We start from the raw sequence: 27,233 nt of genomic DNA, 5'->3' as shown, positions 1-27,233 counted from the left end.
ATGCATTCAAACAAGGGTTATATACAGTAGAAACCGTGCATCAGCCGTGTAATCAGTTGTCTTGAGTGGAAGATATACGATTATAAGGTCATAATGAATAGTAAATATACTCCATTTGTGAGTATTTTGTTCTGTCAACACCTTCATATTCAGTAGATCTAAGAACCAAGGTCCTCATCTTAATAACAGCATAAATCGTCCCTGTAACTTTAGTCACGTACTACAATAATGCAGCCTAATATGACACAAATATATACATATATATAATATATATGTAGCCTCAGTGATTCCTTACTTCACAATGGAAAAAAAATGGGGCAAATCCCTGAGCACCACTGATTAAAATGACCCACCATGCCTCTGTACTCCCTTCAGAGTAGATGGAGGAAGGTCTGTAAACACTCGTCCTGTCACACTGGTTTCCCTCGATGTTTTCACATTTCTCTTCTGAAGCGAGACAAAGTTCCAACTGATTGTTATCCTTTGAAATATGTGAATGTGCGCTTCCTGTTTTTCTCTCGTTTGCTTATTTATTTTTTGCTCAGAAGTTCTCCTTGTTGAAGTAAAATCTGGTCTTGCGAGGATCCACGTCTGAGTATTTGGCACATTTCTTCTCCAGGACTTTCCCCAGAGCTTCAGGGCCACACAGGAAAGTTCCCACGATGGACCTAAAACACACAGAAAAACAAAACAAAGCTGCTTTATCATCATTCAAACTTTTATTCCATTCATTTATTTTACAGCTATGAAAACATGCTCGTTTTCAGATTCTACATGCTGTTACAATCAATAAAACACTCACAGTGGATTCAGCCTCCTGCAGTTCTTGTGTAGTTGGTGTTGTAGACTTTATATTTAAGCAGTTTAAAAGGTCAAAGCCTATTAATTCAGACTCAATAATACATAATGACAAAATCAAACTTTTTTAGTCTTTCCCTCAAGTGTAATGCACAATATATTAATTATTAGGGATGCAACGATACCAGTTTTTTCAAATCGATACGATACCGATACTTGGATCTGAGTACTTGCCGATACAGAGTACAAAAACCGATACTTCTACCACACACACACACACAAATGCAATGAATTGGAAGACAGGTTTTATTTTATTCTCTGCCGATAAAAAATTAAATCTTAATAAAAATGACCACAAAAAAATTTCAAGTGAAAAATAAGCACTTCTGTTAAATTATTGCAGAGTCTCCACATTGTAATTTTACAGAATATCACTGAACTATTGGCACTGTCTCGAGCTTTCAGAATAATAAATAAACACTTCTGTTTGGAATAAAATAAATACAAATTAGGTTTGCGAATAAATTAAACTTTTAAATTATTGCAGAGTGTCCATATTGTAAACAAACAAACAAAATAATTATTATAAAATAAATAATAAAATATAAAAAATTATAAAATAAATAATAAATAAAATAATAATTCCCCCCCCCCTTAGTGGCCAATCTAAAAAACTACAACAGAAATGACCAGCCACCCTCTGATTAATGAAATAAGTTGGTATCGGTTCATGTTATCGGTTAACTTTTACAAGTATGAGTACACACACATTTTACAGTATCGGCCCCGATACCCGATACCAGTATCGGTATCGGTGCATCCCTAATTTCAAGTTTTGTGCTCATTATCCTGCTTCAGCGTGAATCCTTTCCCCCAAAAAAATGCATTTGAGAGAATGAAGCAGGTCTCTGATGATTGGATGTCTGCTCGAAAGACTGGTGTTGATCTCCCTAAATCCAGTGAAGGCTTTACCCCATCATGTTTCACCACCATTCTCCTGTTCTTCTTCTTCACTTTAAATCTTCTGCTACTTCAACAAATCTCACAATTTATCAGCAGCATGAACTTTTCTCCATCATTCACAATGAAACGCTGCTTTGTCTCAGCTGACCATTAGATTTGGTTTCCCATCTTGATGCTGCTCGTCTCAGAGACCAGAGAGCATTTCTCCAATGAACTTTTACTGATTGAAGTTTTTCTTTGTTGAGAAAATCACAGTTTTTCTGATGAAGGCGCTCTTGTGTTTTGTTTTGTTTTTCAGTGATGGTGTGAACACTTTCGATTTGGCTGATTGTACTTTGGATCCAACAAATTCAGCTCCTACAGAGACTGTAGACCTAACTTTTACGAGTATGAGTACACACACATTTTACAGTATCGGCCACGATACCCGATACCAGTATCGGTATCGGTGCATCCCTATTAATTATTATTTCATTATTAAGATGACATTTGAGACAATATCATCTTTACATTAATATTATTAGACCCAACATATTGAAATAAGCAGATTTCACTGTGAGAGAATTTATAAAATGGTAATACTCATTGTCTTTATTATCAGTGAAATGAAAAAGTAGGTCATTCAGGCCATATAAATGCAACTGAGTTGAGCTATTTTAGTTAACTGAAGAAATATGCAGAACTAATGGCATTTGTGCTCTGAAATATTTACATTTTGAAAGCTTTAAGGTAACTTTTTAAAAGTTCTTGTTCTTCTGAGTCTTTTTAAGCACTTGTTTGAATCCAGAGAATTTGTTTTTAAGCTTACGTGGGGTTCTCTATGCGGACTTGTTCAAACTCCTTGTCCCAGATGGGCCGGCCATAGTGAGTCTTCTGTTTGAGCCCAGTGACTACATCAGTGTCCTTATCAAAGTGAACCATAACGTGAGTAGCCTGTGGAGGGAGAGAAAAAACCCACTGAGCTTGAGATGAAATGACATCAAACTGCTGCTGTGGACTTTGGTCTGAGGGTGGAGTAGGTTAATGACTGATTCACACACGTACGTGGCTCTGATCCCATCCAGTCAAGTAGAGTTTATAGGTGAGGAAATCCCCCATGCCTCTCTCCTCCATCTCTTTCTCCAGCACCTGTAGAAGGTCGGCAAACCACTCAAAGGCGTGCGTTTCCCGACAGAGCCAGTAGAAATAAATCTGAAACCAGGAAGCAAATGCATGTTAAACAATGACTCATGCTCTGGCACGGGTGTGCTGTTTAAAACACAAGCGTCTTTATTTACAGGACAATTGAAGGCGCTGTGTTAGGTTTGAATAGAAGACGTGAGCTGGTTTGATCTCACACAAACATAAGGTCAAAAGCATTTAATAACTAACACTAAGGTTATTGTTGTCCCAACCTTAAAGAAATAATCTTTATATGAATTGGTTTCATCTATTTCATAATAAGCAGGCTGATGGGGAGCAGTTGGGTTAAGTTACCTTCCTGGTGCGCAGTTTAGGATCAGAGTCTTTGAACTTGTACCAGATGGACTTGAGGATGGAGGCGAACGGAGTGACGCCGATGCCAGCACCGATCAGCATGCTGACCTCGTAGTCGAACACGTCCTCGCTGGCTGTGCCAAAAGGTCCATCCACGCCCAACCTGAGGGCAAAAACAAGAAAAATAAACTACAGGTTTTCAGATGTCTTCAAAGACCTAGTTGTAGGTCGTCAAGAAACGAGTTGCTGGATGTGACTTTGGACGTCAGTATCAGTTTGTAGAGGCTTTGATTTTTTGCAGTTTCCTGTGGCGTACTCCAAGGCTCCCACTTAGGCTTGTTATAGTTTAAATGTACATGTATTGTTGTTTATTGCTATGCTATAATCTTCAGTTTTTGTTTGTTTGTTTGGAGGATGTAATATTCTGAATGGCAACACAATTTTTCCAGTTACATAACAGAATGACAACATTTTTTAGCAATAATCAAAAACAATTAAAGTACTTGTAGTACTCGTCTGCGAAGGTTCTCAGTCATCCAGGTCATCGTAGTCAAAGGAGCTTGCAAAGAAAAGCGTCTGGACTTCTTTAAGTTACTTGAAGACGTTTCACCTCTCATCCGAGAAGCTTCTTCAGTTCTAAGGTCAAATGGTGGAGAGTCCCAGATATAGACACAGACTTAACAACGTGGTGTTTGCTGTACAGCAGCGAGGAATGCCCAGACCTCTACATCGGAGAGACCAAACAGCCACTTCACAAGCGCATGGCACAACACAGAAGAGCCACCTCCACAGGACAAGACTCAGCTGTCCATCTGCATCTTAAGGTCAAAGGTCACTCTTTCAAGGATGCCAATGTTCACATTTTGGACAGAGAGGACAGATGGTTTGAAAGAGGAGTGAAAGAAGCATCTATGTCCACTGTGAGCGACCATCTTTGAACAGAGGCGGTGGTTTACGACACCAACTGTCTGCCATCTATAATCCAGTTTTGAGTTCCCTCCCCAGACGCCTTAACGCCCACTCACATCCTGGGCCATCTGACCTCAGGAAATCACATGATAAGGTGGGGCCAGGTTTCACAATGAACTCATCCGAAACCCTGGCTGATTGGGACCCACACCCAGTTTCACACCTTGGCTCAGGCGATTAGAGGATCATCAGGGGGTCCTTTTGTCCCTCTGTGGGGGGAAACTCCCACTAGGTTTAAATCTGGGACTCTCCACCATTTGACCTTAGAACTGAAGAAGCTTCTCGGATGAAGGTGAAACGTCTTCAAGTAACTTAAAGAAGTCCAGACGCTTTTCTTTGCAAGCTCCTTTGACTACTTGTAGTACTCGTTAAACTCTTTGGTGTAACTGGGGAATTTGTCTGAAATATGAGTGTCATTTATGACTGTGTCAAAAGTCACATGAGCAAATTCATTTCAAATATGCATTTATTAGCATCTGTCTTTGTTATATTAGCTAACTAACATGACAATCATAGCCATAAGTGAGCCTCGCAACACACGAGTCAGGTCAGACTTAGCAGTCCCGTTTAATTAAAGCCCTTTACTTCAGACCAAATTTAATTGTAAAGTTGATATTGCTACGTCATGCACTTATTGTGCGTTTTTGTGGGCGACTCTGTCCGTCTCACCTGAGTTTCAAACTGCATTCCTGAACTTTGGAGACGACTGCTGGGAAATCGGTTTGTAAATTTGTATAAGTAGGTAACCTGGATAAATGCCACATAGCAATCCACACCCTTTTTAACCTCAGCTAAACAGCAGTGGCTGTTTGTTTTTATGCATGCACAATACTCATTCATGCAAAGAGTGAAACTGTAATCTCACTGCAAAGATTGAAAAAATACCGTTTGATCTGTAACACTAACAAAGTGCAAACTGGAATCTGGTGCAATAAAAACCCTTGAAAAAAGCTGCGATGTTGATCTTGTGAGAAAACTTAGTCACCATGGATCTCATGGGTATCGTTTAGGTTTTATCCGATACCGGTGCCAAACCGGTACTTTTGAAACGGTGCCGGTGCTTAAACGGTGCTCAAACCGGTGCTTAAAGAATGGAGAACACAAAATTGGTCCAAAAACCTCTCATGTTCAGCTGTTTTTTTGTAAAAAGATAACAATGTTAGCCTTTTCTGCAGCTATGGGGCATATATGGCATCACTCTTGGCTGGAAGCAGCTTAAACAATGGAAAAAACACAAACTTTCTCCAAAAACCTCTCATGTTTAACTGTTTTCCACTTTTCTTTGGTCATTTTAGCCTTTTTGGCCAGTGTGAAGGGAGTATCTGCCATCAAACAAGAAGACAGCTGCATGTAGCTATGACGGTGTTTGCTAGTTCACCTTACATGCATTAATTTAATAACATGGTTAGCTACACACGAACAACATTAAGCTGCTCACGCAGAGAAGAACGGCTGCTGCTGCATCATCATCCTCATCATTTCTGCTACACTGGCAGGGCTAGGGGCCAGGACTCTCCTCTTCGGGTTTTTGGGGGATGTTGCTAACTCCGGGTCCGATAACAGGCACCACACCCGCAGTAGATGTGCTCGGTGTGAGGTCTCGCAGCAAGCTATCAAATACGGCACATTTCTCGGCTTTCAAAAAAAACACTATGCGTCGCCAGGTGTTTCATCAGATTTGAGGTGTTACCTCCTTTGACAGTATCACAGTATCAGCTTAAAGCACTTGTTGCAGCTGCTGAGTTTGCATCTTTTGCTGTGAAGTACAGCCAGACTTTTGACTGCTTCGCCTTGGACATTTTTAATCTGTAGCTCTGCTCTAAAAGAACGTACGTACCTGGACCCGCCTACTATCCTCGGAAACATAAAATGATTGGCTAGAATCTAAAGTGTATCACAGCTCAGGAAAAAAAAAGCGCCGAAATAAAGCGCCGAAATAAAGCACCGAAATGTGCGCTGCTTTTCGGTCTGGTTACTACCGTTTATGACAGAACCATCATGCCATCATGGCACCGGATACCGGTACCCATCCCTACTCATTACAGTGAATAAACGTCCATATATGTAGGTTAGTTGGCTTAACAGCCTCCATTAAAGTATCTGGAAACATGAAATTTGATTTCTCCTAAAAATGTTTAATAATGGCATCAGTCTGGATACTTTGTACACAGTTATGCGCTTACACTGACGCAATCTGAGTTTGTTATCTTGCTCAGAGATGCTTTGACATTTGGACTCTTTCTTGAGAGTCACGTATTTGTGTGTTGTTACAGTTTTAGACAAAAACAATAGTTTTGATTTTACCCAGAAAAATTAGAAGCTTAAAAAACAAAACAAATTACAGCAATAGTTACCTCCTCATGAAACATCTACAGTAACAGGTTGGATAAGGTCAGATTGCTTGACTCACTTGGGTCCCTCTGCTCCCTCTGGTACCTTCTTCATGATTTCAATGAGTTTGTCGGTCCAGTCGCCTGCCGAGCGGATGTGGACGCTGAAGAAATCCTCCTCGGGCGCAGACGTCATGGTGAACGGGTGCCACTCCAGCTGTGAGATGGCTGGGCAGTTGACGAAGACGTACTGACCCACGTCCATTTTGAAACCATTCTTTATCAGCTGCAGCTCCAGCACTTTAGAGGGTCGCATGACGATCTGAAGACAAAGCACATGGATTAGGGTCCCGTGCAAAAAAGAGTGGAAGCAGCAGCAGGTGAAATGTGAGTCTAACGTACCTTCTTGTATCGGACTCTCTGCATGTAACGAATGAAACGAACCAGGCGCTCACAGAGATAAATAACCATCGGGCCAATCACATACATCCAGGTCTGAAAAAACCAAGAAGAGGTTAACGAGGTTTCACTGATGACGTTTTTAATTTACTCTCTGTACAAAAGGACAAACCTGTGGAAACCCTCCTGCAAACTGAGGGATGGGACACTCAGGAATCCGTCCCCAGTCATCAGGGCGATCTTTACAAAAAGTTGTGTTGTGTGGCGGATTTGTCCTCTGCTGGCTCCTCACAATGCGCCTGCAGGTGCAAATTGCACAAATGAATCCTGCATGCAAAAATAACAACACACAAGCCAAAGTCAACAAAGGCTGAAGCCCGTCTCGTACCCGGCTCCGTGGAAGACGAGACCGGCGAAGAAGACGATGAAGAGGTGGTGCGTGTACCAGAACACTTCAAAGTAGCTGCGTCTGATGACCTCCATGGAGGAGGTGATGATGAGGATGAGCGCGAGAGTGATGACGACACCGGTGAGGCCGGCGATGGTGGTGAAGGCAAAGTAGGTGGGAATCTGCTGACGATCCTGAGACACAAGCCACGCGTGAGCTTTCAGACAACTTGGTCACAGTGTTCACATCCAACGGAGGATCCCCATATTTAATTATTGTTGTTGTTTTAGTTGTTTTATTTAAATTGTATTATTATTTTGTCTTCATCAGACACAGTAAAAGGGTCTCAGGTCAAAAATGAACCTGTGTTAACTGCATTAAGTCATGAGACATGCGGTCATCTGCTCCACCTGTGAGCGAAAGCGGCACCTCCACATTTTACAGTTTGATAAATGATAAGTCCTGTTATTTGTTTTATGCAAAGCTCTGTATTTGTTGAGAGATGCGTTTCATTTCATGTCACTTTCGGAGCAATCAGTAGATGACTTACGAGGTTGGTTATACGGACTGGATTCAGGTAGGTGGTGTTTTCTGTGTCAGCCAGCTCGGACAGAGCGGCGCTGAGCTCGTCGCCAACACCTTGTCTACTGTTGTTGAACCGCTCCAGGTTGAACAAGTGAGCGATCGTATGAACAGCTGTGACAAGACAGAGGAGACACGTTACGGCTGCTTTATGTAGAAAAAAAAGTTGTGAAAAGTGTTTTTAACAAGTTGATCAAAGGAAACAGTTTCAAATATGTGCAGTCGCTCGTTTGAGAAAAGTTCTTAGTCGTTTCCCTGTAACTCGTCTTGCCAAAATTAATTCCAGATCTTTACTTAACACTTGTTGACCTGTGTGTGTGTTGTGTGTGTGGCTGCGTGATTGATGGAAGGAAGGGAAAAATAATTCATCTTTCTGTCAGTTTTACTGCAACTTCACAATAGACTGAGATACGTTTTACTGCGAGACTTGAGTAAACATGTGCTTATCACTCATGCAGGCACATTTGCAGAGTGTGGCGAATAGTTAACACCCACGCACGTCATTTCAAAAATGATGTGCGTGGGTGTCACTTTCTTTTCAAAAACACGTTTTTGAAAAGAAAGTGAGAAGTTTGTCTCTTTGTCTTTTATTGTTGGAGCATAATTCATGTCGCTATGGCTATAGCACAACTATAGCACCTAAAAAACAAAAGAAAAACAATAGACAGAAACAACAGAAGAATATCGCCAGATTTTATTCCAATATCTACTTAAAAGAGACATGAGGTACATAAGGAGGAACAGACGCACAATTTCACCTTACATTGCGTTTGCCATATAAATTAAATTCACCATTACATACCTGTCATCAGAGCGATCGTGTATGCCACCAGCTTGTGGAAAGTCAAATTCTTGTCCAATTGTTTCCTCATTGTTCTGCTGCAACGCTGAAAAGACAAAGAAAGAAAGGGAGTGAATGGCAAAACATGGGAGTGACATTCTTGCAAAACAGAAAGCTACTGAACCTGAGCACAAAGCACAAAGCAAATTGAACCTTACATAGTTTGACAGCATGAGAAACCTGCACAAGCGTGCAGAGAACATGCAAACTCATCACAAAACAAACATGAGATGTCAGGGGTTTGATTCCAGGACGCCTTACGAGTGCACCGCAGTCGCTCCATATATCGGGTCTTGAGCTTAACGTGGGAATGCTTCACTAACATTTAGAGATGAACTTACACACTTGCTCTACTTCTCTCTGGGACAGGGCCGTGCAGAGAGGTTTAAAGGGGCAGGTGCTCAAAGTTAAAAAGGGGCACATTGAACCAGGCTGAATAACAACAACACACATTCATCAAGAATCTAATATGGGAAGGGCAGGGCTGTGTTGATCTGAGACTGTAGACATTAAAAAGTCCATAGGAGAGATGGTAGCTGATTAAACAAGTATCATGAGATAATAACAAAATGCAAAGATTGGTGACAGCGCTTGGAACCATAAGGCAACAAAAAAACTGTGAGAAATAATTTAGGCTCTGCCTGTGAATCATTCTTTGCTTCTCTTCTTCCATCCATCCCATCTTTTCATATATCACTCTCCATGTGCTGTCTATCTGAGAACAAGGCACAACTTGCTATTGCAAAAAACTATAATCTAATTATCCACACCTAACACTTAATCTATAATAAAATAATGACAGAAAAATGTTATAGCCCTGCCTTTAGTAGCCTCACACAACTCCTACTGTTCCCTCCTCATGTCCTTACCAGCCATGTCTGGACAATGTTATATCATGAGTAATATATATTTTTTAAATCCATCTAAATAAAACACACACATGCACGCACACACAGTGACATTTTAGACCTTCTTCAGAATACTGTATATACTATGGGCATCATGGTGCTGATCCAGAAACATTATTATTTATTACTAGAGCTACAATAATAAAGCAATGAGGAGGGGGAAGTAATAAATATGAAATAATGTATTTATGATGATTCCATTTGTTTCACTATCCACTCTGTGCAGGGGGGAAAGCTTTTTTAAACTGTAGAGATAAAATCATTTTACTGGTGTAAACACCAAATTTTGTCTTATTTAAAATATAAATCTAATATAATCTGCTTCTTAATGTATGTTCTTTAAAATACAGCGTGTGTTTTTTAATATATTATAATTATAATAATGCATAATTATGTGGACATGCATATTAGATCGTTTTTTAGTGAAATATAATCCCTCCAAAAAGGCAGGAAAAGCCCGGAAACTTACTTTAAAACTAAATATGTTCTAAATACTTTAAAACTAAATATGTTCTAAATACTTTAAAACTAAATATGTTCTAAATACTTTAAAACTTAATATGTTCCCTAAAACGGTGACAGAGCTACAGACCCATGACAGCCTTACACAGGTAGCCAGCAGCTATGACCAGCACTACATGTGCAGTTAATAAAAGGACAGGTAATGTTTGTCACGCTGTTGCACACACAGCACGCTCGTTTGTTTCAACATACCAACGTGTCCGTAATAAGCTAATACTCCTGTGTGCTATACACTACAGTGTACGCTGTACACCTACTTACTGGTTTTGTCGCATCAGTCTGTGTCTCTGAGTTAATTTGTGTTTCTTCTACAGCTCCGGACCGCAAAAAATGCGCGTGCTCTTTGTGAGCTCGTTCCCGGCTCGTAACCAGCGCGTTCTGCCGTCAAGGGCGATCATTGGTTAAATGTGATCATGTGACTGATGCAAGCCAGATCCTTTTATTTAGCAAAACTGTGATTAATAGTTAAATATTATTGTTGAGGGGCACAGACAGGACTCCGCACGCACACACACATTAAAAAAATAATAATAATTTTTAAAAAAAAAGTTGCCTCAACAAAAGGGCACTTTGGGCACCCATCAGGAAAGGGGCGGGTGCTCAAGCCCCTCTAGCCCCCCCCCCCCCCCCCTCTGCACGTGCCTGCTCTGGGATAACCTTCTCGGAGATGAAATGACGGTTTGGAAGCATGTAGAGGCTCCAAATGCTCACCGCCAACAGCCACAGCCGCTCTATCACGTGACGCATATGATGAGCTGGGTTACGCTATGTTGCAAGTTTTGTGAGATGCTTTGTGATATTCAATGGATCGGATTACATTTATTACATAACCGATCCAGTAATTTAGGTCAGTATCGGACCGATACCGATACGTAATATCAGATCGGTCCATCCCTAATGAAAACATGAGGAACTTACCACAAAAGAGCCTCGGAGCAGAGACAGCAGGTTCCTGCACACTGGGAGGAGGATGAGCATGCAGTTAAAGTTGAGGACAGCTGCAGGAGCTCTGGCCCAAGGCAAAGCAGACTAAAATAAAAAACATCTTCATATGAGCATCATTTCATGAAAATCACAGAAAATGCATTTTCTTATATACTTAAGTTCCTATTTCCATTTTAAGGCGTTACCCTCCACCACATTTGCCTTATTGCTGGATCTGGCCTCTCACTGTTGCTAAAAAAGGGAGTCTGCTGTCAGTTAGAGAAATTTCCCCCTTAATTTTTACACATTGCTTATTTAAATAACCATTTGGGGTCCAACGATGTTGAATTTTTAATATGGCAACATTCTAAGAAGTACTTCTGTGTGATTGCACGGGGCTTGAACACATCAAGTTGCAGTTCACATGAATTAAAATACATTCGGTATGTAATAAAGACGTTTATGCGATCAAAAAAGAAGAATCTTTTGCCTCCACATCTCACAACTTATGGGCAGATCAAGATACATGCTTCTGAGTCATTTAAAAATCAGTTGAGATCGAAGTTACAAACAAACGTACTTTTATTGCTATATTATACGTTTCTCTGACAGTTTAGCTTAATCTCTTGGAGATGAACAGTTGAAGAGACGTTCAAAAACCATCATCTTTACAAGAATGGGACAGACAACACTCTCCAAACGAAGCACTATACATAAAGGGGAAAACATATATATACAAATAGTCTACGTGTGACATAAACTCGCTTTTCTTCTGTATTATTGTAATTCGTACTTGTCAGGGTTGATGCAGTTTAACATCGACACAGAGCATTTAAGTTAAAAGCTCAACACCATTGCTATTCTCAGCTATTTACATCCCCGTTCGTCTGAACTTAAATTCACTCAAAGAAGAGAAGCAGTAATTGTTTTTGGTAAAAGTAATGAACCGAGCATCGTAACAAAGATCTTTACTCACCCCTAAAAGATGACGCGTGTAGAAGAACTGCGGCCCCAAGTCGTAGAAGAAATAAAAATACACAAAAAGGAAGATGTTGATGGCCATCCACACAAACTGCAAACACAACCAGAACCATGTTTCCATCACACAATGGTTGCAAGCATTGAAAAAATGTATTTGAAATACGTGACTTTGCGCGCAAAAGCTGTGCGTAAATGTCCCACATCTGCGTTTACAAAACCCCTCCGTTGAAAAATGAAATCGCAAACGTGTGAATATGAAAAACTTACCAGTATGAAGGCTGAAAAGCCGTAGTTGACAATGCAGTTCGCCATGTTGAGCTCTTTATCTCGACTCGAGCAGCTTCTGCATCCTTTAAGCTGCGGGCACTTTTATTTCATCCCCGCTTGTCTGGACTCCTCCTTCATTTACAGGTGCGTGATGGTGACGAGACAAAGAAACAAAAGCAGCTGAAATTGCGCTGTTCAGGAAGTTTTCCTGAGTCTTGCTGATCGCATTCCTACCTCCCGGAAACTGGATCAACGGTCATGGATGGCAGGAATGAGGAAGTATATGTTGCACAATACCATATATCTCACTTTGCCGATCGGCTATGCAAGTTGTTCTATGGCAAGAACAGGTGTACTACTGTATATGTAAATGTAATAAAAGAAAAATAAACAAAAGCAAGCCTGAATATTCAGATATCATTTTATTTATTGTTCAAGTAACACAGTAGTAGCAGTGAAGGCACCGTTTTAACAGGACAAAACATTAAAAAATGACTTTTAAAGCACTTCAATAAAATAGAAGCTCATCAGTGTCGGTCTCCTTAATGCAACATCAAGAATAAGGCTAGTTCTCAGTTTCCTGTGTGTTACACAAGACACCAAAATATTCTCACAGGCTTTTAGACATTTGTAATTTTCTGTTTCACAACACAAACCCCTCCCGTTTTCTTTTTAAACAAAAGCCAGCCACAGTGGACAATGAACAAGACGAGGCATTCATCACAGCAGTTGGTATGAGGAAGATAAATCTTCTGACCTTTACTTGTCATCCTCCTGTTAGTGTGTTTTTCACTTTTTCCCCCGTTAATAAGTCTCCTACTTCAGATGCAAACCTGTGCAAAAGGGCCTTCATGCTATGAAAACCCTGAGATTAAGTAAACAGTGTGGTCTCCTGGTCGATGTTTGGGACACTCCACTCGGCACGTTTCCCCTCACACCTGGCTCAGGCTGCCCTCTCACCAGCGGCCTTTGTGTGTCGCTGCATATCTCGGCACGCTACATTATTTCCTGTACCGACCTTTGCGGGGCCCTCGGTGTCTGGGATCATCTTTAATGAGAACACCAGGAGTCCCCCTAAATACCTTACAGAACGAGAAGTTTGAACTGAAGAGAAAAAGGCAAAAGTTTGTTCTCTGACATGCCACCTCACTTTCTCTGAAGAAACACACAAATTAACTACTCCAGACTTTGTTCAGCGATGCATCTTTATATTCGATTACTTAGGCCGCCTCCATCATATCGTCAACAATAGCCGTCTCCCGCTCTCCAAGCTGGCTGGTGAGGTCAGGAGGTTGTGAACCCTGAGTGTCCAGCAGCTCCGCCGGCTCCTCCGCCCCAACCACCATGGTGGCTGACGTAGAGTACGAGTGTGCCGGCTTCCCTCGCCTCCCCTGCTCTCCACGCCTTCTTTTATGGCAGCAGACGCAGTGCAGGCAGTCGTGGACGTTGTATTTGAAGAGGCGTCTGAAAGGGTGGAAAAACTGGTAGAAGAGCAGCATGAAGAGCACAGCCAGGCTGTAGCAGACCAGCAGCTGGACCACCAACAGCGGGGCGCACACATACTCATAAAAGTCCGACTTGAAGAAGTACCAGAGCGTGATGAGGAGGAAGTTCTCAACAAAGCGCCCACAGTAGTACATGGCCAGGCGGCCCCATTGCTGCCTTTTCTCGATGAGCTCTTGATGGGTGAGGTCGAGCTGCACCGCCGACCAGCAGAAGATGTTTATGCAGGCGTACAGCAACGTGAACATGCACAGCACCACCACAGTGTCCAGCTTCGAAAAGTTGTTCTCCACATTCTCAGTTAGAGAGCCTTTCCTGGCCCAGAACTCAACCCAGGGGAGGAAGAAGAAGAAAAGAAGGTTAACCATGCCGACAAGGATCGTCCAATGAGTGAGTGCCGTGCTGAAGAGGACCAGCGCCGTGACCCGGGTAGCGATCTCCAAGCCTCTCCAGACAGTCATGCACAGGTAAGCGCAGGGGCGCAGCTGTAATTTGTAGTCATCGAATCTGATCTGGATGGCCAGAACGCTGCACACGAGGGCCCCGTAGGTGATGGAGATCAGGGTGATGACCATCAGCACCACTGGAAACACAGACACAAGTGACCTGTTAGACTTCACAAGAAACTATAAACTGTTAAAAAGTAGGTTTATTAACAGTTTGGGCACAGAGAACATGATTTATTCACTTAAAAAGATCAGAATTTAACAGACGTACAGCAGGGTCTGACACCGCATCAAAATTTCATGTCAACCTGGAAATTCTCAGGAAGTTCATTGACACGAAAATAAGAAATATACTGCAGAGTCTGCAGTGCAATAACCAGAGCAGTGCAAAGAGGGAAGCATCAGGTGTTAGAGCTAAGTGAAGGTGTCAGAGATCGATCGGTTATTGCAGGGAAAGGGGCTCAGCATTAATCTAGTCTCTGTAGGAGCTGAATTTGTTGGATCCAAAGTACAATCAGCCAAATCGAAAGTGTTCACACCATCACTGAAAAACAAAACAAAACACAAGAGCGCCTTTATCAGAAAAACAGTGATTTTCTCAACAAAGAAAAACTTCAATCAGTAAAAGTTCATTGGAGAAATGCTCTCTGGTCTCTGAGACGAGCAGCATCAAGATGGGAAACCAAATCTAATGGTCAGCTGAGACAAAGCAGCGTTTCATTGTGAATGATGGAGAAAAGTTCATGCTGCTGATAAATTGTGAGATTTGTTGAAGTAGCAGAAGATTTAAAGTGAAGAAGAAGAACAGGAGAATGGTGGTGAAACGTGATGGGGTAAAGCCTTCACTGGATTTAGGGAGATCAACACCAGTCTTTCGAGCAGACATCCAATCATCAGAGACCTGCTTCATTCTCTTGAATGCATTTTTTTGTGGAAAGGATTCACGCTGAAGCAGGATAATGAGCACAAAACTTGAAATTAGGGATGCACCGATACCGATACTGGTATCGGGTATCGGGGCCGATACTGTAAAATGTGTGTGTACTCATACTCGTAAAAGTTAACCGATACCATGAACTGATACAGACTTATTTCATTAATCAGAGGGTGGCTGGTCATTTCTGTTGTAGTTTTTTAGATTGGCCACTAGGGGGGGAATTATTATTTTATTTATTATTTATGTTAGAATTTTTTATATTTTATTATTTATTTTATAATAATTATTTTGTTTGTTTGTTTACAATATGGACACTCTGCAATAATTTAAAAGTTTAATTTATTCTCAAACCTAATTTGTATTTATTTTATTCCAAACAGAAGTGTTTATTTATTATTCTGAAAGCTCGAGACAGTGCCAATAGTTCAGTGATATTTTGTTAAATTACAATGTGGAGACTCTGCAATAATTTAACAGAAGTGCTTATTTTTCACTTGAAATTTTTTTGTGGTCATTTTTATTAAGATTTTATTTTTTATCGGCAGGGAATAAAATAAAACCTGTCTTCCAATTCATTGTATTTGTGTGTGTGTGTGGTAGAAGTATTGTTTTTTGTACTCTGTATCAGCAAGTACTCAGATCCAAGTATCGTATCGTATCGGTTTGAAAAAATTGGTATCGTTGCATCCCTACTTGAAATCACTGTTAAGTCACTTGACTTGAACTCCCTAAGAATATTTATGGGACACTAAGAGTGAAAAAGGCAACTTTTCCAGAAATATCCAGATGGATTATCAGGTTTTCCAGAAATGTGTCAAGTCCAAGAAACAACTAAGAAGTACTTATATATTCTGAAGGTCATGATGTAGCTTGCAATTCTGCCAATTCAACAAGATGATATTAGCGTTTGAGTTAAAAGAATAAACTGTTCTTTAACTGCACCAGCAGCATGGCAGGAGGGGAGGAGACGTTGGGCTGTTGGCCTGGGTTTCATTCTCTTCCACTCTGAACAATCTCAACTACTTTTAGATGGACAGAGGGGAAAAAAGTCGTTCCTCTAGTGCCATCATCAGGTCAAAATTTCAAGTTGTCCTAAAAGCAGTGCAAAGACTGACGTGTTAAAAAGCTAAACAGTGAGAAAGTGCTTTCTTACATTGTCTGTCTGTGGCTTATTTACTGCTCTTGCACACAATATACCTCCAACTTCCAGAACATCATGGAAAAAATGTTTTAATTGCAAAACACAGGTTGAATTTTAGTTACTTTTAGTTTGTTAATTTTAGCCACAGGACATCTATACTTTGCTACACATACCTAAAAATAATGTTTAATAAAACAAAATTAAATTTGTTCTTTTTTTAGTCACTATTTGCACGGCTGCACAAGTTAAGGACGTCCACAACAGTCCCGATTTCTCGTGTGGCCCCTCAAGAGCAACGTGGTGACAATCTAGACGTCACTATCATGTTGGAAAATGTTCAAAAGGCTCAGAGATGATCAATTAACATTCTGAATTGATGACTAGTAACCTCCCCACATCTTCATCTGCTTAAGAATCCACGGTCGTTTCTTAAAAAGCAAGTGGAAAGGCAGACGCCTACACATTGATCCGCTCTCAGCCCTGAGAAAACTTGAATTGAGTTTAGCACAGAAGCTTAAATCCACCATGCAAAAGAGAACTGCATAAATTGTAAAGAAGGACCAACATTGACTCTTTGCATAAATGTAGAAGTCTACAAACCTATTGCTTGCTTATGAATGTTCTTCACTTTATTATAAAATCATGTAAAAATAAAAATGGAAACGGCAACGTGTCAAAAAAGAAGAAACGAGCACAGACAACAGGCTGCGCACCTCCAGCTTCTCAGCAGCTTTACATTTGCCGTTTTCACGCTTAAGCAATGTGCAGAACAAAATCTAGATCTCAGTTATTCACAGAAAACAAACAACAATATTTATGCCTGAAAACATGCCTGAAGCTGTTAATAAAAAAACCCCAAAACACCAGTTGGCTTTGGGGTCCTTTAAAAACGATTACACCACATCTGCTTGTGAGCACAGATGTCACCAAGCTTAAAGTTAGAGCATCAGTTTTATATTTGCATATTTTCAATTGTGTAAAATTAGAAAGTAAAAAAAGTTTAAATATACATAGTTAAGAATACATGCCCCAAAATGTTTTCTAAACTTAAGCCAGACAACGTCCAAGTTTGACTTTTGTCTACTTGACAATTTTTAAAAGGTGCTTTGGATCACTGTCATGCCTGATCCTTCTCCTTCTGCCAGATTTGTTTTAAAACTGGCAGCAATCCTGCGAGCCAGCATTTTTACACATTCACAGACATTTATGGCGCCATCCATGAATATCATTAACGTAATATCTTTTGCACTTTAACGGCTCCTTACCGTCCAACGCCCACCTCTGTGGGTCGACAGCCGACCGATGAGCTAAAATCTGAGCCTAACAAATTCATCTTAACCTCATCTGACAAAAGAACGCACTCAATATCCTGCAGACATCAGTTCAGATTATTTTTCGAAGTTTCCCCATAATAGTTTGTGTCAAAATGCAAGCAATGTGCACTTTGTGGTTTCTTTCGCCACGTCTGAGCTGTCACAGAAACTCACATTTGCACAGAGCTTTTGCTTTTTTGAAATCTCAGAGACAGACTGCACCGCTCTCAAGATTCATCCAAGTATTTCCAGAAGCACAGCCAACGTGCATCAGATTACTCATGCCATGACTGGTTCTATGCGGTTTGATTCATTTTTCCATTTATTTTTAGCTGCTAAACAAACTTCCTGCATGTTTCTCTCTTTTTATGAAGTCGTACGACAACTTTTTTTCAAACTCTGCTGGCATCCTCCTCCGCGGGGTGTCTGCACAGGCAGCTCAGTTACAACACACACAGAATTACAAAGTCTTGGCTGGCTCGGGAACACCTTGGCATACTCGACAACTTATCTACAGATATAGTAATTACTAAAGGTGATGCAACTGTTAACGATGTGACATTTAAATAACATTTTATAGCTCTGCTGTAAATCTCCCAGTATTTGTGGACTGCATTTACATAAACGAACACTGGCAGTTTCTTTGATACACTATCAATTCAAAGTGATGAAGATAAAGAGCTGCCAACCTGAATGATTTTCATCATTTTAATATTATTAAGATTTTTTTTTAAAGATACCCTCATACTGATTCTTACTTCTTGTAGGGAGGATGTATTTCTCCTGGATGGTGGCGTACAGCTGGAGCGTGAGCTGCGGCGTGGAGCCCAGAAAAGCCTGGATGACCGCGGTGCGTTTGAAGGCATTCCTGTGTGTGGCCAGGATGCGCTCCGTTTGGCCAATTTCCCACTCCATCTCTGTCCCCGTTCCCTTCTTCAGCTTGATCTTTCTGGAGATGGTGACGTAAGGCTCTTCCTTTTTACCTGCCTTAAAATAGATCACCAGCGCCTCGAAACACCTGAGGAAGAGAGAGAGGCGTGTGTGAGAGTGAGCGAAGTAATGTTTCCACACCAACAGAGGGCAGTGCGATGTTGGGTTTAAATTAGAGGACGCCACGCTGGTATGTTGTGATGTCGGCGTTGTGGAATCAGCGCGTGAGAGTGTGAGCGCTGAAGGGCAGCAGAGGATCCGAATCAGACATCAGGGGCTCGTGTGTCGGGAATTTGTTTTTCTGCTTTGTTTTTAAAGGTTTGGACATTACGGCGCTGACACAACACTGCTCTTATGCATGTCACAGAAGAATGAACAAGCCTTTGTTTGCAAATCACAGCTATAAAGACACACAGCACTGAGAGTCCAGCAGGGGGCACTCAGCAGGAGGACTACCCTGCTCCACAAGGCCTGGATGGATTACCAGAAAGTCTCAGGGTGTGGTTCCCTTAAGGTTTGCAAGGTAAATGCTCTCAGTGTTTGGTCACAGAGGGAAAAAAAGCAGTATTCATAAAGAGGGGAAACAGGTTTTGCACTGAAAAGGGTTTCTGTGGAAAATGTATAGCCTCTGAATGCTCAACAAACGTCATGAAAAGGAAAAATAAACTGAATGTGGACTTAGGTGATATAGCCAAAGTGCAAGTGTCTGGCCATGCCAACACTGTGATAATATTCATTTAAAATAACCAGGAACGGACAGCGCTGTACATCTGTATTGAAAACACAGCCCTCGGAGTATTCCCACCGGAGCACTAAATCTCACATCACTCTATTGGAATGCCTTTTCCGACACTGTTGCTTCAGCTGCTTTTTCCTAGGAAAGCTGTAGCGTTTATGTGATCCACTGTTCAACGCCTGAACTGTGTTTGACCCACGCTTAGATGGCAAGTAGGAAAAAAGATCGCATAGTCACTCAGCCTCACACAAGCACACGCATGCTTTATTCTTTACGCTGGCAGTCACAGGAAAGACACTTGACTTTCATGTACAAGGTTTGCCACAGCGTTACGGAGAAGGCACGACCTGATATCATTTCCTGGAACTGTGGCAGTACAGTAGACTCGGGATGCAAAATATGCAAACTGATGGCACTGAACCTGAGCCAGTCTCCACTTAGGAGTCTGTAAAACGACTGAGAGGCAGGCTGAATTTCACTTAGAGAAAGGGAAAAAAAACAAAGAGAATCAATACCCCGACTTCAACAGAAGCATCTTATAGATTTATAGAAGGAAACATTGGTTGCTGCTCTGTATTTGCAGTCTAAACATGCAATCTGTCCCCTCGGTGTACAAATACAGCAGCACAGCGGGCCACATACCACACGAAAGAAGAGGAACTGCCTTTAAAAAACACAAGGTCAAGCAACTCAAGAAATGCTGACATTCCTGACTAGATAGGGCAGAAGAGCATTCAGGAAGTTCTTTCAGTAAGTCTTTAGCAACATCCTCCTGTTGTGGTCACTTAGGATTACGCCATCAGCTTCAGTGGCAAAGCCTCCTCAGACTGTTATGGTTGAGACACATAAGACGCTCAGCATGTTTCAACTAGTCCTGGTTGACAAAAAAGTAACTATGTGTTGTGTATCCCTGGTTTGGTTTCATAGACTTAAAGAAACAAGTCAAGATAAGTTTCTCATTAGATAACGTCTTTGTTTTACGTTGACTGTCTGAGTATTTTCAGATGCATGCACCAGTAATACAAGGCTCTGAAAAAACGGACAGTTATCTGTGAACATCAAGGGTTGAGATTCCTCTCTCGACAGCAGATATGGGATGTCTGACGGTGTGGCCACGAGATCAGCAATTACGCCATCCCTAAGTCACACAGGAAGCCTCCCATCTGAGCCAAGTTGCACCAGAGGTGATTTATTCACAGCGGCGCAGTCCATAATGATGCAGAACAGGATGAGCTGTACTGCAGAAACAATCATGGTGTCTGTTTTCCGGCCTCGCTGCTGCACTCCCGGCAGGCATCAGAGACACAATGGATGATAACTGAAAAGCATTAGACATGCAGTCAGCAGAAAACTGCTTCAAAGGCCATTTTCAATCACTGGCATGAGCAAAGCTTTTTTAGGTGGAGGTGAGACGTGTGCTGGATAGAGAGCAAGTGTACACAGCTGACAGACACAGCTGTTTTTTGTTAAGGTCGGCAGCAGAACCATCCTTGATATTTTCTCCTTTTACTGAGTCCCTCTAAGCTCTTTTAAAACACAATCTGAAACTGTTACCATGATCAGGACCCATTTATTAAAGCAGCAAATGTGAAATGATCTATGCCTATTAATTAGAAGGTACCAATCATGGTTTCCCCCCCTTTTATGTTTTATTCTTACAGTCTACTGTAACTTTTGTGCATAAAAGTTCTAATATCCTTTAGATGTAATACTTTAAACCGAATTGTTATTTAAAACAATCTCTTCTTCTGATTGGTTCCTCTTCATAATCCAGCTACAGGGGTGTTTGAAGTTGTTTAGCTGTGACATGGAAGCAACAGCAAACACTTTACTAGGTACACCTGTTCAACTGCTTTAAAAATGCAAATGCAAAAATGCATAAGGCAGCAGCTCAGTGCATTTAGGAATGTAGATGTGACCAGGATGACCTGCTGAAGTTCAAACCAAGCATCAGAATGTGAAAGAAAGGTGATTTAAGTGACTTTGAATGTGGCATGGTTGTTGGTGCCAGGCAGGCTGGTCTGAGTATCTCGGAAACTGCTGGTCTACTGGAGTTTTCCCCAAACAAACATCTCTAAGGTTTACAGAGGATGGTCTGAAGAAGAGAAAATATGCAGTAAGCATCAGTTCTCTCGCCAAAAAACCTTTGCTGATTCCAGACGACAGGGGACAATGGTGAGACTGCTTTGAGCTAACAGGATGGCAGCAGTAACTCAAATTCAACAAAAGGAATGCAGAAGAGCATCTCTGAACCTTGAATCAGATTGGCTACAGCAGCAGAAGACCACACTAGGTGCCGCTTCTGTCAGCTAAGAACCGAATGTTGAGGCTAGCGTTCACACAGGCTTAACAAAAATCAGACAAGAGAAGATTAGAAAAAGTCTGTCTGGTCCGACCAGTCTGATCATGTCTGCAGCGCCTTTTCAGATGGCAGGGTCAGATTTTTGGTGTTAACAACAAGAAAGCATCGATCCATCCGACCTCGTGTTATAGTTCAGGCTGCTGCTGGTGATGCAGTGGTGTGGGGGATAATGTTTTGGCAGACTTTGGGACCCTTAGTGCCAACTGAGCATCAAGCAAACCAACAGCCTGACTCTGTACTAGTGCTGACCTGGACACAGTGTGCCCGTCTTCTGATGGCAGCCTCCACAATGGAAGCTTCTCTATCGTCCAGCTCACTCAAGAGAATCAGTAAGTCATTAATTAAGATTGTTTTGTCAGGTTACTAAAGCTTGAGTTCATCACCAAGACTCAAAAACACCACATTTGAAGACACAGTGTGTTGACTGTTTGTCTTAAAGACAGTGTGAAGTTTTTTGTGCAACTTGTAAAAAGTACAGTACTTGAGTAAATGTAGCTAAATTTTTACCAATGTTAAGTTGTCCTTCCTGCTGCTAACGTCTCCCAATATCATTCTGCATTACTCTTTCGTGTGGCTTTATCTCTTATATATGTTATATATGTCGTCCTGGTCGCGGAACACTGGACCAGCTCTTCATCCTCTCGAGGATACTTGAGGGTGCATGGGAGTTTGCCCAACCAGTCTACATGTGTTTTGTGGACTTGGAGAAGGCATTCGACTGTGTCCCTCGGGGTGTCCTGTGGGAGGTGTTGCGGGAGTATGGGGTGTCTGGCCCATTGCTACGGGCCATTCGATCCCTATACAACCGTTGCAAGAGCTTGGTTCGCATTGCCGGCAATAAGTCGGACTCGTTCCCGGTGGGTGATGGGCTCCGCCAGGGCTGCCCTTTGTCACCGGTTCTGTTCATAATTTTTATGGACAGGATTTCTAGGCGCAGCCAAGTGGCGGAGGGCTTTCACTTTGGTGGCCTCAGGATCTCATCTCTGATCTTTGCGGATGATGTGGTTCTGTTGGCTTCATCGGGTGAGGGCCTCCAGCTCGCACTGGAGCGGTTCGCAGCCGAGTGTGAAGCAGCGGGAATGAGGATCAGCACCTCCAAATCTGAGGCCATGGTTCTCAGCCGGAAAAGGGTGGAGTGTCCACTCCGGGTCGGGGATGAGTTCCTGCCCCAAGTGGAGGAGTTCAAGTATCTCGGGGTCTTGTTCGCGAGTGATGGGAGAAGGGAGCCGGAGATCGACAGACGGATTGGGGCTGCAGCTGCAGTAATGCAGACGCTGCACCGGTCCGTCGTGGTGAAGAGGGAGCTGAGTGTAAAAGCGAAGCTCTCAATTTACCGGTCGATCTACGTCCCTACCCTCACCTATGGCCACGAGCTGTGGGTAGTGACCGAAAGGACGAGATCGCGGATACAAGCGGCGGAAATGAGCTTCCTCCGAAGGGTGGCTGGCATCTCCCTTAGAGATAGGGTGAGAAGTTCGGCCATCCGGGAGGGGCTCAGAGTAGAGCCGCTGCTGCTCCACATCGAAAGGAGCCAGCTGAGGTGGTTTGGGCATCTGGTAAGGATGGCCCCTGGGCGCCTCCTGGGTGAGGTGTTCCAGGCATGTCCCACCGGGAGGAGGCCCCGGGGCAGACCCAGGACACGCTGGAGAGATTATATCTCTCGGCTGGCCTGGGAACGCCTTGGTGTTCCCCCGGATGAGCTGGAGGAGGTGGCTGGGGAGAGGGAGGTCTGGGCCTCTTTGCTTAGGCTGCTGCCCCCGCGACCCGGCCCCGGATAAAGCGGATGAAGATGGATGGATATGTTAATAATTAGATACTGTGGCTTTACTTCATTTACAGTAAGAACCACAGCTCTATTTGGCGATCCAGCATGCAAGTAGATACTCTTTAATGTCTCTGCTACATTGTTATGATTTTCAATTTTCACTTACTAAAACTGGTAAAACAGGAACAACGCGAGACTTGAATTCTTTTACCATATTTGGACACTACACTACATAATATAAGTTTAGATCAATAGTGTTGTCTCAGCACTTGAGATTTCCTGACTTTTGACTGGCATTACAAAGCATTGCCTGTGACTGTCAGCCATAAAGTAAGCCAACTTTTAGCCGTGCCTCTTTCTGCAAACTGTTCTTTCCAGGGCACCTAATCTGCAACAGAAGACAAAAGGGTCCACGCCCTTTAGTTTCACTGTAAATGCACCTCATTACGTCTGAGCACTGAGACAAATCAAAGTTCAGGGAGAGAAACAGGGACGGAAGCATAGGTTTGAAGTTCATGCATGTTTCCTTTCATACATGGCACGCCTCCACCTGTGTTTTCTTACACCAGTCATCGTGTGCAAAACAGGTATCTCAGCTCAAATCGCCGGACATGGAAGTGCAAGCTGAGCATATTTAAACAGAACTGCTCCCTCTAAAAACAAACGAGCTTTATCAAAGCTAGCAAACACTCATTGTTGCTTGACTGAAATGTATGCACTGGTGTTATTCTTTTTCTAGATGTGCTCATTTGTCTCACCTACAAGAATAGAATAAAGCATTTCGTTATTTCTAGAAACCTTTGCAGCAACATCCAAAACCCCTTTCCTCTTTCTCTTGCCTGACTGGTCTGCAGCACAGAGACCTTTGGATGCCATTAACATAAGATGAGGTCATATAAAGTCATAAGTGGCATTAAGTCATAAGTGTGAAACATGTGCTACAAAGCGTGCTAGTAAGTGTTGTGCAGTCATTTGACAGAGTGACCACAACCGTCGAGCGGTTGGCCATCAGGGAGACTTTAAATTAAAAGAGGGCGACGGGTATCATCGGACAAGCTGTTTGTTCTGAAGCCTATTACTAGTCAACACACTGAAGGATGTGGGAGGTTGTGATGTTCACTCATCTAGCCTCTTCGTCATAATGGACTCGCTTTCCATCTGGAGTGTGATTCGGTTACCAAACCTGCAAATCTTTATTCAGTGCAAAAACACTGGTTCAACCGTAGTGCTGCAAGAGTGAGCAGCAAGGGACTGACATCAGTGGACGTGGATATATTTAAGCGTGGCCAAATTAGAGCTCATTACAGCTTTGCAGAGTCAAAGATGAAATCCTGTCGTGTTTGATGAAGTGTCAAAAAAAAATATTACATGAAAAAAGGCAGCTTAAACTCATCTGAGAGGGTAGATTAGGAGAATATCTGCCTTACAACCACAAGAGATTATGAGCTATCAAAAATGACTGATAGTCCTATGCAGTTTTCGGTTTACTGGGTACGCGAGCAAAAGCTAATGAAATGTTCCAACGTTTGCAACTAGACTTGTTAGATTCAATTAAAGTGGCAGTTTGTTTGTAGTTCGTGAAGGTACTGAACCCTAACAGGTGTTACTGTTCATTTATATCATGCATCTTACATCCTTAAGCAACTCGTCTCCATAGTTTTCTCCTGCTGCAGAGTCATTCCAGCTCTCAGAGGTTGCTGCCAGGCTTTAATGCATTCTGCAGAACTTGTCAATTTGTAGACCATTAACTGTCCTGCACTGTTGATGGCAGGACAGTCCTAAGTGGGCATGTAACTAAGTGGGAAGTTGCATGCCCACTTAGGACTTAAGGTGAACTAATGAGATTCAGTGATGCAAGTTTTCTCTGTTAACTGCTTTGTCTCTAACATGTCAGCAATCAGTGAAAAACCGCTCTTGTTTTGTCAGTTTTAAAAGTCATACGGTGTTTATATACTGCACTGCAGATAAAGAAACATCAAGTCTGTAAAAATCTGTAACATTATTGCTAAAACATATATATCAAATATTAAAATGGCATTTAACTGTCTGTTTACGTGCTACTTGTCACCGTTTCATGCAGTCAGCAGTGGCTGACATCTAGTGAACTTCCCTACAGTGTAAAATCAAGCTGGAACTGGAATGACTGGAAATTAAACTGGATTTATGGGTACTGGGGATGTTTTCTTCTGCCTTTAAATGCCCCTGAATAGTAATTTATCACAGACTAACCTTATTATTGTGGGTAAAAAGGTGTAATAACAAAAATGACAAGCAGTAAAGTATCCTGATTTCAAGCGCACACACTGGCCACGTTTCCCAATTACCTGATAACCGGGCCCAGCAGCAGCAGGTGCAGGAAGAGGACCAGAGGACGGTCCCGACCCAGGTCTCTGTGGATGAAAGTTAAGGCTAGCTGAATGAGCACAGCGGGCACCAGCATGAAGACGATGGTGAAGCTCATCCAGATCACATCCTCGGTGCGATGGTACATGCTGCAGAGCACGGCGGCCGTGATGAACTCAGCGCAGTAGAGCACGGTGGCCAGCACGACGCTGAGGGGAGGACGGGCCCGGCTGTGATTGACCACCAACATGACCCCGTTCTCCGCCACGGAGGAGCACTGCTCCACGTCCGAGATCTCCCCGTCCTGCTCCCCCATGGCCACTTCGCACATAGTAATTTTGATGTTTACGCCACTGAAGTCAGAGCGCCACTTTAATAGGAACCTGCCTCCAAAAGATTTCCTTTGATGCGCTGTCCCTCCAAACTTTCCTCATTACGTATAACTTGACTATCCGACTGCGGGCATTCACTCATCCCCGACTCCCCGCGGAGGCTTTTGTATTCTGTTTTCCCGTCGTCGTCGTCGTCGTCGTCTTATATTGTGTTTCGGTGTCTCCGCGTTTGGCCAAATGGAAATCACCTCACTGTCCGTTTGTGCAGCGTCAGTGTGCAGGATTGGCAAAGTTCAGCCCAGTCATACACCCTCACAATAACTCCAACCGCCCGACGATCGTCCAAACTCGGCGGTGATCTGAAGCGTCCCGATCGCTCGTAGTTGTTCCTGGTTAAACAAAGAGGACTTGGCTCCGGGCTGGAGGTTTTTTGAGTGGCTCCGTGTTGGCGTGTGGCTGTTGTCGGGTCATGTTTTCAGTGTTTCATGCAACAGCTGCGTCAAGTCAGGCCGAAACTCAGAGAGGCACCGGAAATGATGGGTGGCAGCTTTCAAAATAAGTAAGACGAGCTCATTGAAGGTAAGCTATAGGTAAACTCCCCCAAATATGGGCAATACGGGTACAAGGAAGACTATTCAACATGCTGAGTGTGCGCACAAATGAGTACACAAGGTGGAAGGAAAGGAAATGAGAAGTGGTGACATATACTCATATTAAAAAACAGTGTTGGGGAGTAACGGAATACATGTACCGACGTTAGGTATTTAAAATACAAAATATGAGTAACTGTATTCCGTTACAGTTACCGTGTAAAACGGTGGTATTTAGAATACAGTTACTTTGTTGAAATAAATGGATTACACGGCGGTATTTTCCTGTTTCATATTGTCACAGGTCAGGACTGTTTGGGTTTTGTTTGACAGCTACGTTCTGTTGTTCTAGGCGGGGCGGCAGCGTTACGGTTGCCATGGTTACAGGGTGACGTGTTCTTTCTGCGACTGTGTGTTTCCTGGGTGAGAGAGGCCTTTTTGTTGTTGTTGATGTGCTAATAGAAAGAATAATAAGAATGCTACAGGC

The 27,233-nt window shown here is 42.5% G+C and overlaps 2 protein-coding genes across 2 annotated transcripts; both read right to left on the bottom strand.

Moving 5' to 3' along the window:
• Nucleotides 1-525: 525 nt before the first annotated feature.
• Nucleotides 526-12,704, bottom strand: nox1 (NADPH oxidase 1). Its single transcript, XM_085184724.1, has 13 exons — nucleotides 12,349-12,704; nucleotides 12,077-12,172; nucleotides 11,095-11,205; nucleotides 8,708-8,792; nucleotides 7,874-8,019; nucleotides 7,324-7,517; nucleotides 7,108-7,234; nucleotides 6,939-7,031; nucleotides 6,617-6,858; nucleotides 3,238-3,400; nucleotides 2,806-2,952; nucleotides 2,570-2,694; nucleotides 526-668 (listed from the first exon to the last, which is right to left on the bottom strand). The coding sequence occupies exons 1-13, from the start codon at nucleotides 12,391-12,393 to the stop codon at nucleotides 542-544; spliced, it is 1,701 nt and encodes a 566-aa protein (XP_085040850.1). The 5' UTR covers nucleotides 12,394-12,704; the 3' UTR covers nucleotides 526-541.
• Nucleotides 12,705-12,751: 47 nt separating this feature from the next.
• xkrx (XK related X-linked) lies at nucleotides 12,752-26,914 on the bottom strand. The gene is made up of 3 exons (XM_085184775.1): nucleotides 25,806-26,914; nucleotides 18,447-18,706; nucleotides 12,752-14,434 (listed from the first exon to the last, which is right to left on the bottom strand). Exons 1-3 carry the CDS (start codon nucleotides 26,153-26,155, stop codon nucleotides 13,569-13,571), a joined length of 1,476 nt encoding a protein of 491 aa, XP_085040901.1. The 5' UTR covers nucleotides 26,156-26,914; the 3' UTR covers nucleotides 12,752-13,568.
• Nucleotides 26,915-27,233: the final 319 nt, after the last annotated feature.

Source organism: Neolamprologus multifasciatus, chromosome 2 (assembly GCF_963576455.1).
Source record: "Neolamprologus multifasciatus chromosome 2, fNeoMul1.2, whole genome shotgun sequence".
NCBI lineage: Eukaryota > Metazoa > Chordata > Actinopteri > Cichliformes > Cichlidae > Neolamprologus > Neolamprologus multifasciatus.
The sequence above is the reverse complement of the archived record's forward strand: the minus strand, read 5'-3'. Positions and strand labels throughout refer to the sequence as shown.